At 35.5% G+C, this 12752-nt stretch overlaps 1 protein-coding gene across 6 annotated transcripts in view; it reads left to right on the top strand.

Moving 5' to 3' along the window:
• The window catches only part of LOC124423129 (inactive dipeptidyl peptidase 10), an 81482-nt gene extending 70013 nt beyond the window's left edge, over positions 1 to 11469 (top strand). For 5 of the 6 annotated variants that reach the window (XM_046960555.1, XM_046960554.1, XM_046960557.1 and 2 more), the window contains 12 exons: positions 2897 to 3003; positions 3262 to 3460; positions 6266 to 6340; positions 6627 to 6679; positions 7321 to 7618; positions 7721 to 7986; positions 8178 to 8496; positions 8685 to 8863; positions 8988 to 9210; positions 9303 to 9747; positions 9842 to 10047; positions 10209 to 11469. In XM_046960555.1, the coding sequence (XP_046816511.1) occupies positions 2897 to 3003; positions 3262 to 3460; positions 6266 to 6340; positions 6627 to 6679; positions 7321 to 7618; positions 7721 to 7986; positions 8178 to 8496; positions 8685 to 8863; positions 8988 to 9210; positions 9303 to 9747; positions 9842 to 10047; positions 10209 to 10310 (2472 nt within the window). In that variant the 3' untranslated portion in view covers positions 10311 to 11469. Of the gene's footprint in view, positions 1 to 2896; positions 3004 to 3261; positions 3461 to 6265; positions 6341 to 6626; positions 6680 to 7320; positions 7619 to 7720; positions 7987 to 8177; positions 8497 to 8659; positions 8864 to 8987; positions 9211 to 9302; positions 9748 to 9841; positions 10048 to 10208 lie in introns of those variants that run through there. The other variant, XM_046960559.1, reaches the window with a different exon arrangement.
• The last annotated feature ends 1283 nt before the right edge of the window (positions 11470 to 12752 follow it).

Raw genomic sequence — 12752 nt, 5'->3', positions numbered from 1 at the left:
CAAGAAATCTTTAATTAACGAATTGAGGGAACATTATCGATGATCATTATCGAGGTCATTAATTTTATAATATAAGTAATTTAATTTCCCTTTGACGCATCTGTAAACGCTATATCCATAATGTCTTTACTTCTATCAAAATTCTGTTATGATGAAAACTTTTAATGAAACAGGTTAATGATTAAATTGTTGGGGGGGGAGGGAAGTTAATTAACTATTCTACTTAATCTTTATTATTATTCTTTATATAATTGACTTTTTCTTAAATTCCAAATTAATATTCACGTCTTTTTATTTGAAATAATCAATATTTAAAAATAACCATTAAGCTATTAACTATTGACTATTAACTATCTAAATTAACTAATTAAATGAAATCTTTGAAGAAAATTGAAATGAATTAATTTAAAAATAATTATTTAAAGTACGAATTAAAGGAAAAAATTATTACAGAGTAGAAATTAAAATTTTGGTATCGACAATAACGGAATCCGATTAATAAACGCTTCGATAAAAAGTTTTTACACGACTGTGTAAAACTCAGATTCCCAATGGAGATTAAATAGATGAAGTCACGTATCTAATCTAGTAGGATTTTCATGCCGATGCATAAGCGTACGTTGAATCGAGGATATTCTCGAACAGGTATCACCCACGTAACGCACCGTACGCTCTATGTATCGCACGTACTCCAAAATCCAGTTCGGGCATTATGTATTACATACTGGAAACATGTTATCCGGCTTGACCCCCTACGCGAGAGAACGATTCTATAGATTGTGCAATAAAATCGAAATGTTATATACATTGATCCGTTATTACTGCATTGTCGAATAATAAAAAATAAATATTGAAAATCTGCGACGATTTCCCTGTGAATTCGAAAAACTATATTGCGATTGAATAATGACACAATTAAAACAACAAAAAAATAAGCGTTCTTTAAATTGACGAAAAAGGAAACGAATGTGTTTTAATCCTTCGTCGCTGATGAGCAAAAATGTTTTGTTTATTAGATGAATGATTTTGTAACGTATACGGAAAACTGATTAGAAAATTAACTTATGCATGTTTAGTACTTCTTCCATCAGACTTCTCGTCTATTATTTATATTAAGTTTTATCGGGTTGTTATGGGTTTTAATTCGATTGATTCTTCTAAAATAATTATCCAAATATAAAAACAAAAAAAAAAGAAAGAAACATCAATAATAAAATTCGACAATAAAATGAAAAAATCCAAGTTTTTAATATATTACATTGTAATTATTCTATGAGCGAAGTAATGAGATATGTAAACAAATAAATAGAATGAACATATTGAAAAATATAATATACGAATAATATATTGACTGACCACGAGTTTTACACGATTGCCTTTTATACGAGATACATGTTACTACGTAAACAAGAATCAACTTATCTATCTAACAACTACAGTCATGCTTCTTTATCATCTGAAGTCGATAGACGCTGTTCCGTCTACTCAGATCTATTCTGTTATCGTGGTACTTATTGATTAGTTAATTGTAAGCCTGTTATATAACAGTTTCGATTCTAACAAAATTATTGATTTCTTATTCATCGAAGTATATTTTTCTTATAAATCTTTTAAAATGATGATAAATATGTAGATTTAAACTTAATGACGTTTTTTTTTGCGCGAATTAGAACGTCTAACTTTAAATGTACATAACAAAATTTGGAATTTCTAAATAAGTACTTTGTAAATAATTCAGATAGTGCAAGTTTAGAAAGGACGTGTGAAACACTTGACATGTTTTGTCTTCGAATTTTGGCATGCTGCATGATCGGATATTTAAATTCAATTATTCATTCGATAAGAATAATTTGAATGTCACTTGGACTTGTTCTCGTCATAGTTATTTAGACATATGGAAATATTTACACCCTTTATTAAAAAGAAAAAATAGAAAAAGAAAAAGAAGATATCTTCCCATCGGTGAAAATAGAAATTAGAAAATAGAAAATTTCAAAGGGGAAAGCTCGGATATAAGTTATATAGCCAACTTTCGTAATAGGAAGATAAGAAGACTAGGGTGAGAACAAAACGAATGGAGAACGAAAAAAATTAGTTTGGACACTGGCATGCAGCCAAGTTAAACAATGAATCCCTTTCTTACACGGGATCTATCGTTACTTTCTCGACACACGAAATAGCGCAAACCCTCGACTGTCTGCTCGGCATTTAGTTATACCTACATATGTATAGCTTAGGTCGTTCGATCGATGCTACATAAATATACAATCAACACATCCACCGCCCACGTATTGCAGTTCAACGCGTCAAACTTTCTATGAGAATGATCACTAAGAACAGCCTGTTTACCATAGTAGACATAAACAGCATATTTATCTCACATATAGGATCGTAACGTTATTAAAATATTTAATTATTTGTTATAAGAGATTTTTTCAAATTAATAAAAAAAAAAAAGAAGGAAAAAAGAATGATCGTTACTCGAATTGTATTATGATTGAAAATTGTCAAGAGAAGGAAAAAAAAATTGATATACGTAAAACATGTCCGCAATAATGAACCGCAAAACGTTCAGGGTCGTTCGTACTATCAATGAAAGCTAACATAACCAATCACATAGATATAAGCTGTTTCTCTGCTCGTAAAGTTGTCTGTCCTTGGACACGAAACATCCCATATCCAAATTCTCCACTAATACATAATGACTGAAGTCATGACCTGCATGCTCTCGTAGAAACAATACTTGCTTCTGCATTAGAAAAACAAAAAACAAAAAAAAAAAAAATACTCACAATCATAGATTCGACGTGACAGTAAAGAATTAATGTTTTGACATTTTTCTCTTTTTCTTACCCCTCCTTTTTTTCTTTCCCTTTCTTTTTCATCCCTCATCTAGGATCTGACGTACGCCGAGGGCGGTCACAATTGGCGAAGCATAGTATTCTCCCTTCTGGTCATCGGCTTCGTTATCGCCGGGATCGTCACTGCTATTTACCTACTTGGGTAAGTTCTCCTAGTTAATTAATTCGTCGTTTAATATTTTATCATTGTAAGAATTAAGAGATAAAAAAAGATAGATTTATGTACATCAAACGTAAAAACCAAACAAAGTATATTCGTTATTAAACTTCTATTAACCAAATGATAATAATACTTTGAACATCATTCAGAAGTCGAAGGTTGGGAAAGTTTCTGAATAAAATTAGAGAAAAGTTAGGGAAGTAGATCGTAAATCATAATTAAGAAGGAACAAAATTATAGGTACGTTGACGAGCTACTCTATTGGAGCGGCAGACGTCTTACGTTGGACGAGTGCCTTCGAGATGACCTGACACCGCACAGGTTACCACCAACTTGGGTATCCCATGACAAATTCGTATACCAAGCGGATGACGGTTCCCTCACACTCTTGGACACCAGCAACAACACTGTGTCACTTCTGGTCTCTAATCACACACTCGTACGTATGCATATATACATAGATTTAGCAAACTCGACGCACAATTCTGCTCGACTACTTTGACAACCGAGAGAGAAAGAGAAGAGGGGAGGAGTGATTCGAGCGCTAACTAACGAGCCTCGTTCCACGCTTCCGTTTACTGCAGTGGACACAAAGGATTGTTAAAGCAGCAAGTCGGATTTCAAACGACTAAAACGATTCCTTCGTTGCGAAGCATTTTCGAAAAGCTATGAAATTCTTACTTGATCGTATTACGTTATTTATCGATGTTCTTCAATAATTTTATGCACCTGAATATAAGAGCAACATCCTATACATCGTAGGTAATGTTGCCGGTAAGCTTCATCTATCAGTACTAGAATACTTTTTTAACATATTCATACGTTCTAGCTCTTCTTACATTTATGTATGAGTATGTTTCTCTATGATACAGCGCTTGGAAAAGTTTCTTTTTCTTTTTTGTTATTTATAAATGCCGTTTACAAGGTATATTATTTACAAGGAATGAAGTGTTGTCTATTTCCAAATCGATATTAAAATATTCGCATAAATAAGTATACATCGGTTCGGGAATCATTTCCCTTTTGGTAATGCTTAAAAAAGATATAGGAAGAGAAAATTGTAAATTTGTTCGATAGCACGTTTTACGAAGAACAATGACTCGAGATATTTGCTTGAAATCTCGCAAATTTTTTAATTTTATATTACTTGACTATGCATAAAATTATTATTCAGAATTTGAAACTTGGTATTGATAAATTCGTATAAATGAAATGTATACTGCAGGTATGGATTTTTTTTTTCAGTTGCATAATTTTCCATTTAGAAGACAAAAGAATGGAAATAGAGAGTGGCGAGAGTGAAAGAGAGTGATTATTCAATTTGGAATACTCTGCATACATACATACATACATACGAGTTGAGATATCATCAACTCAAGTTATATTACGAAAACTAATAGAATTGATAATTATACAAGTGACTAAAAAATGAAGGGATATTTGAGAATAGAACTAGCAAGAACTTGAGGATTATCAAAATAAGTAAATTATTATTATTCTGATATTTAAACATTAGTTTGACGAGATAAAAAATCCTCGTGGCTCTGGTGCGTAATCATTAAATAGACTACGCCAATGATAAACCGATCAGTGCTTTTGTAAGTCCATAAGGAATATGATCAAACTTTATCAAGAACTTCGAATTAATTACGTAAGAAACTCTTGTTCCACTTACGTAACAACTCCATGAATTTTAAAAAAAGCTTTCGACCATATTTCATGATACACTCGACATAAGAATCAGCTGGTTTGATCAATGACCAAACCTTATATAATATCACCGTAATACTCTTTTTTTTTTTTTCTTTCCTTTAATATATTCTATTTATCTTCCGTAAATTTTATGATTTTTTTTGTATCGCGATCGAACGGAGACAATCTCGGTCATCAGTTCTATTCGTTATTATTCATTGTTCACACGAAAGAGGTTTCTTTTGTTAAAAGGAAGATAAAAATAGATCTTTTCTTTCTCTCCTCTCATTTACTTTCTTTGGCTCTTTCATTTTAAGTACAAAAAAAAAAAAAAGAAAAAGAAAAAGGATAGGCCAAATTTAGCATTGTAGAATCTTTCGAATCTTTCTTTGGATGATACTTTGTCCATTGACGAAGAAGAAGCCGAGGAATGGCCCGCGGCGTGCTATAAAACAAAAAGTTAGGCCGTTTATAAGGCGGAATTCGAAGCATTCCGTAGTTTATCCAGTGACGTGGATACTCGTGGAGTTTGCGAGGAGAGCTTGGCTATTGCATTTTCTGCTCAATGGCACGATCCCCGCCTCGGGCTTGCTCCTGAGAATAATGGATGTTGTGAAAGAAAGAAAGGAAGATAGAACGGGAAAGGGCAAAAGAAAAGAATAGCAAGAAAGAGAGAAAGGAAGATAATACAAGGGACACATTGGAATGCAGAAAAGAGGGACAGTGGGTGTCGATTTATTAGAGATTAATTTGCAACCGATATTATAAAATAAATTTATAATTATAAATTTTCATTGTATTTATAAATATCATAATCTTTTGCAAATTCAAGGATAAAGAATTTCTTAACTTTTTCGATATACGTATAAATCTATCTGAAAGGTATTTCATTTTGTTTTTCTTTATTTCCAATAGAAATAGTAAAAGTTCAAACGTTGGTGGTGGATGGTATATTGTATGTACGATACTTCAAACAAATTTTTGATACTAGGAGAAAACTAGAGTCAGAGAGATGAAAGATATAGATGAAAGATTCGGAATAGGACAGAAAAATGATTGATGTCGACTTGTCGCTGGTGTGTATGCGTGTGGCGAGAAAAGCCGCTTCAAGTGGATTGATTCCGAATCCTCCATTCCATCTTCTCTTTCAACTAGCAGACAGAGTACAGACAAGAGTATACAACACCGCATTGATCCGATCTCTTCGTTCGAACGGAACATGACGTGGCAGAGCATCCATACGCCCTTTTAAAAACAATGGCGGCTTAGATGCGCCATTTTACGTAAACCTCAGTGGTAGGAATAAAAAGAATCGACTTTTTTCGATAGGTTCTATGAAAACAATAGTTGGAGAGCAATGTGCGTGGGTGGGTGCGTGCGTGCGCTTGTACATATGCGTCAAAAGAAACTTTATGCCCAGACACAATTAGCATGGATTTTTAATAATATACGGACGATAAGATTAATTCGATAATGATAATGTTATAAAATTAAATCGTTCAAAGATTCTATCATTTGCTTTCTTAAATCTTTTATAAATTTAATTTTTTAGAGACAGCTGAACGTCCAAGGTTACCAATGCAGCTCAGATTTGCGTTATGTATTGTTCAAGCACAATGTCAAGCCGGTAAGCAGCTTAAATCCAAAAACTTCTTGATATTCGTTAATTTGTACGAACGATAAGCTCTTTCGTAGTTTCAACTATGTTATATATGTATTGTACGTACGACATTAGCATGCATGAGAATAATGCGATTGGCGTTGCTACGTCGAGTATTTACATATCGCTATTGATGCTATTCAATGATTCAATGATAACCGATTGAGATAAGTTATCGCGAATTAATTTAGTATTTATCCTTCCTTCGAAAAGAAAAAGACAATTGACGTTTCTTTTCTTTGAAATTTTTCAGGTATTCAAAAACACGTTCACCGCACACTACACAGTCTACGACGTCACGAACGAGTAAGAAAATTTATTATTATTAAAATAAAATTAATCAAAGTTTATCGATCGGCCGATCATCGTTTATAGATTATCCTATCAATGACTCGAGCCATTTCTAATTAGGAATTAAGTTCTCAATGTCCTCGCGAAAAGCTAGATATTAAATTAAAAAGACATCAAGTATCAAGAGGGACTCAAAATTGGCCGAACCATTTTCAAGTAATTTCGTTTCGTCCCAACCGGTAAATGGCAGGCCTAACATCATGGCACGGTGCCTTAACCCTCTACCGGTAAATTGATTTAATGTGCCGCATTAACCTATTAATAGTATTTAATCTATCGGGTAGTATCGAAGAAAGTAGGCCACAGTCAACATTGTTCGATGCAGGTGGACTGTGACGATCGATCTAAAAGTTTGTCAATAAACTCAGTAGAAAGGAAAGTACCTTGGCGCTGAAATGTGTTCAACTTATTGTGGAGATTATTAAGTTCGTCATGAGTTTACCTACATCGCTTACTTGTTTCGAATTTGTACGAAACAACTTTAAAACGTTTTACTTACTGAAATAAAATATTTCTGCAACGTAGATAAATCGTACAAATTCGGAATAAAATTGACGAAAAATAATTTTTACTATCATTATTATTTTTTCGATCAGTCATCACACACCCCTTCATCTTCAAGCCTCAAAGAAAAATCCACAAACGAGACTTCAACACGCAACTTGGTTGGGCAATACGACCGGTCTCGTGATGATCTCGGAGAACGATATTTATCTTAGGATAACTCCATCATCGATGGAGGACACACAACTGACGGATACCGGTGTTCCTGGTGTTATATATAACGGTGTACCTGATTGGTTATATCAGGAGGAAGTATTGCCTAGACCGGAAGCCACGTGGCCGAGTCCTGATGGCACGCATATCCTCTTTGCTTCGTTCAACGACACTCAAGTAATAATCAAATTAATCATTATGCTCTAATATTTAGGCGATTCGATTATTCTGATGATCGTGTATAATATCTATTCTTAATGTGATATAAATTTGCCTAAGGTTACAGCTTTGGAATTCCCTTGGTTTGGTACTCAACCAGGTCAAGAAGGTTCCGCCGCATCAACCCCACTCGGAGCACCTCGACGTGGCTCTTTTCCACCTTCGAGATCCATCAGATATCCAACCCCTGGTTCAGCCAATCCGGAAGTCGATTTGTGGTTATTAGAAGTGAACAATACCAATAATTTGACCAACGGAAATGGAACATTTAGTCCGTCGGGTAGTACGAAGACAAAACTTAAGCCACCACCTGTCTTGGATGGACAGTAAGCTTTGCTCCTTAAAATGTAGCTATATTAAATCGTATTAATAATCAATCGATATGAAATTAAAAATGAGAGTTAGAAAATATAAATAAAAAATGGCTCGTACGTTTATCAAAGAGAAAGAAAAAAAAAAAAAAAAGAAAAGAGAAATACTTTCGAAATACTCTTCGTTAAGAGTTTCAATTTTCCAGAGAATACTATCTGATATCAGCTGGATGGGTTGGCGGAGACGCTTCCCAAATTGCAGTCGTGTGGATGACCAGGTCTCAGAATTTGTCACTAGTCTCGGCATGTCGTGCGCCTCTCTGGGAGTGCGAGGAAACCCATTCAGAGAGGGCACCCGAGGGTCAATGGTTGGACGCGCAACCGCATCCAATTTTCGCTCCTGACGGTGATAGTTTCCTGCTGCTTGCGGCTGTCCAGGAGGGTGACAAGGAACATTTCACGCATATAAAGCACGTCACGTTAACGCAACAGAGGATAGCCGTGCTATCGCACGGTCGTTACGAGGTTAGCAACATAAGATCGATGATCGATCGATTGATTATGAAAGATCAAACATATTTTGAGATGGTAATGAGATTTTCGATTTTCCAACAAATAGCCAAGATTCTATTTCTTATGATTCTATCTCTTATTCACGTTGGCACAACGAAAGTCCCTCTATGTGTAGAATCGTGAAATGATTTTGCAATCAGGTGAGCGAGATCCTAGCGTGGGACACCAAAGCTCACCTGGTGTACTATCTGGGTACGAGAGAACGGAGACCTGGACAGAAGCACCTTTACGTGGTACGCGATCCGATTGCCGACGATCCTCGTCGTTTGGAACCTTTATGCGTTACTTGCGACCTTGGTGAGGTCCTCTGGAGTAGTAGGCAAGCAAACTTATCTTACGATAACGATCTTATATATATATATATATATATATATATATATATATATATGTCTAGCGATCTTAAATTCCTGTTGGATTAAGTAAAAAGAAAATTCCTCTTACAGATTTTATTACACAAATTGCACTCACTTCGGTGCCTCCGTAAGTCCTGCGATCACCGACGATACACAGGGTTACTATGTACTCTATTGCGAAGGTCCCGGCTTGCCATTGGCCGGTGTGCATATGATGTCATCCCATAAGATGATCCGTGTCCTCTATGACACGCGTATTCAACGTGCCGATAAACTCTCGCAGCTGGCGTTACCGACGAGAAGGAGCTTCGAGGTAACATCCGATAAGTACAAATCAAAATCAGAAATTCGTTGATGCTTAAATTTATCGGTCGTTATCGTTAATCGGGAAAAAAATTTTTGCAGGTGCCGTTGCCTCAAGGTTGGAAGGCGCAGGTGCAGTTGCTCCTGCCACCTTCCTGGCGAGAGGAGCTGAGGGACGCAGCGTTTCCAGTTTTGGTGGAGGTCAATGGTCGGCCTGGAAGCGAGGCAGTAACAGATAAATTTAGAATAGACTGGGGTACTTACATGTCGAGTCATAACGATGTGGTTTACGTGAGACTCGATGTCCGTGGAGCGAGGGGACAGGGAAAAAGGGATCTTTTCCGGAAGATCGGAGGCGTTGAAGTTCAGGATCAGCTGACGGTCCTGAGGCATCTTTTAAAGACGCACAAATACTTGGACGTCACTAGAGTTGGCGTTTGGGGTTGGGGTTACGGTGGTTACGTTACTGCCATGGTACTAGGAAGTCAAGAGAATGTCTTCAAATGCGGCGTCGCCGTCAATCCGATAGCCGATTGGCTCTTTTATAGTAAGAAATTGTTTTATCTTTTCCTTTTTATTTATTTATTTTTTTTTTTCTAACCTTAATAACATCCAAACAAAGATTTCATCTTTACCATTAGACTCCGCCTTTACGGAACGAGTCCTTGGTGCACCAGCTGAGAACTATAAGGGTTACGTAGAGGCTGATTTGACTCAAAGAGCGAGATTAGTGCCGAGTCATAGTCTTTATCTTCTTCATGGTCTAGCAGACCTAACGGCGCCTTATACCCATGGCGTTGCCTTTGCCAAGGCTTTGTCTGAAGCGGGAGTCATCTTTAGGTATCAGGTAAGTACCAACGAGAACACCACCTTCTTTTTTCTTTTCTAATTTTCTTTTTGTTTGTTTTCTTTTCTTTCCTTTTTTTTTTATCCTTTTTTTGTTTCCTTCGATTATTCTCTCGTCTTCGAAAATCGTCTTTAATCTTTTTTCATTTTATGAAATAACAGAGCTATGCGGACGAAGATCATGCCTTAGCAGGTGTGCTCGAACACGCTTATCGTTCTATGGAGGACTTTCTCGCCGAGTGCCTCACCTTGGATGCCTCCTAGTGCCTCAAGCCGAATACTCCCTTGTTGTCGATAGTGCGCCTACTTCTAATAAATCCCAGGATGAACATTTAAAAGCGATCTAGCCCGCGAATAGATCGAGCTGAAAGCTTGGAAAGCTCTCGGATATACAGCGCTCGATCGCACGAAAAGAAGAGAAATAGGGAAGAGAAAGTCTTTTCTTCGGAGTTTTGAAAAATAAAATAAAAGAGAGAGAGAGAGAGAGAGTGAGAGAGAGAGGAGGGAGGAAGAGAAAGTATGCGAGTATAGATGCGTGTGCGAAGAAAGATAGGCGGACATTGAGAGTATCCGTGTTAATAGTGTATTCACAAATAAGTCGTTTACAGAGATAGAGATAAATAGTTCTAGCAATAGTGAATAAAATGTGAGAGTGAGAGCTTAGAAAAATGGATTACGCGATCGTATATGTCGATGTCGATCTTCTATTCGGATCCGAAAGATTTCTCTCCTCGCGGTATGATCCACGGTAATCGATAAAAAGAGAAAAAAAAAGAAAAGAAAAGAAAAGAAAAAAAAGAAAGGTCGAAAGTCGATGTGTTAACGTTATTACGACATTAGTAATAATGATTTTCTTAGTCATTTGATATTCCATATATTTTTATAGTCGATTAAATCGCTGCAAGTATTCCGTTATCGTAGACGTTGTCTGTGATACGACGTTACGCATGTGGTAAAGAACGAAATAATATACATATGTATGTGTATGTAGATACATTACGTACAAGAAACGACGTTGGAACCTGTTTGACATTTTATAACATATCCGAATTATTTCTCGTGATGTTTCTCTTTAAGACGCTCATGCTAAATGCATATCCCCGTGTTATTCTATATACTTACGTAATTCTTTTCTAGCGACGCAAACATTATTATACTTTTCACCGACGATAATCCATTTTTCTTGGTCGACGCGAAGAAAGAAACGAGATAAAGGTGGTGCAATCAAAATATATTGCACCTCTACGAGCAATATCGTTAAATAATGTTATTAAATCACTTGCCTGCATCAGCCTACGAAATTCCTCTTTGCTACGAAACGAATTGAGAAAAAAAGAAAAAAAGCAAAAAAAAAAAAATAAAAAAAATAATATACTTCAATATACGTCGCCCAATTATTCCTTCTCGAAGCGTGCAAGCATCATATTGATTGAAAATAATGGAAATATACTAAAAGGGAAAACAATTTTTCAATTACGTCGGGCCATACATCAGGATATACGCCCAAAATTTTATCTACGTAACGAAAAAGTTCGAAAAATTCCAGCAAGACAAAAGTAATAATTTAAAAATGAAAGAACATTTTATTGGACGAAAATAATCAGCGCAAAAAATAAAAGAGAGATAGAGATAGAGAAAAAGATATATATATATATATATATATATATATATATATATATATATAAAGGAAAAGATTTACTCGATATGAAGAAAAAGAAAAAGAAAATAAACAAAAAAACGTAGCATCGGAAAGAAAAAGAGAGTTTATTGAAGATTTCTACAAAAAATAAAGAAAAAATGTTTTAGTCTTTCCTTCCTTTATTTCCTCTTTTTTCCTCATTATGCGTTACCGGTGCCTTCTAGAGTTGAGATTGAGCGTGAGAAAGTCATTATTAAGGTTATTCGATGACGTTCATCTGAAGGCATTAATATATTGATAATTCGAAAATTTCAAAAGAAAAGATAAAGAACAAAAGGAGAGAAAATAATATGATCGAAGGTTTCCCTTGAGTTCTCCATCAAGCATAGCTTTCGCGCGCCTAGTGTATGTGTCTGTGTGTGTGCGTGCGTGTGCGTGCGCGCATGTGTGTGTGTATCTTAAAGTCGCGTTAAGAAGAAATTCCCCTAAAAAAAAAAAATCTACTCCCTCTTCTAAGGTTCTTTATCTTTAAATATTTATACATACATACTGCTATCACTATTACTATTAATTACTACACGCTGTTTATAAACATTAACACACGCATTTACACAAACGCGTCGCTGAAGAAAATTTTCTCCTCCCTTGTTACGTGTGACTCTATCTCTCGCCCTCGAGAAATATTTACCAATCGCGATTTGGTGCATCTAAAAAACATTATTATTATATAAAGAACAAACGAAACGGAAGAATTATGTAATATAATTAATTCATCGATTTCGTCGGTCAACAGTCGAAATTGGAGACGCGTACACTCCAGTGTTTTCGAGCGTGTTCCTCGTCTACGACTTGTAAGATGTTGTTCGACAAAATGAAAGAAGAAACAAAGAAAAAAAAAAAAAAAGAAAAAAAAAGAGAAAAGAAAAAAGTAATACAGCGTAATCATCGATCGTCGGGGATGAAACGAATCAAAGAAAAGAAATCTCAAACGTGAGCTTAATTTTACATGATATTCATAAAAATTAAATAAAAGAAATAATTCTCTCTCCCTGAAACGGATCGTGGCA

Source organism: Vespa crabro, chromosome 3 (genome assembly GCF_910589235.1).
Source record: "Vespa crabro chromosome 3, iyVesCrab1.2, whole genome shotgun sequence".
In the NCBI taxonomy this organism is placed as follows: domain Eukaryota; kingdom Metazoa; phylum Arthropoda; class Insecta; order Hymenoptera; family Vespidae; genus Vespa; species Vespa crabro.
This window is presented reverse-complemented; position numbering and strand designations above follow the sequence as displayed.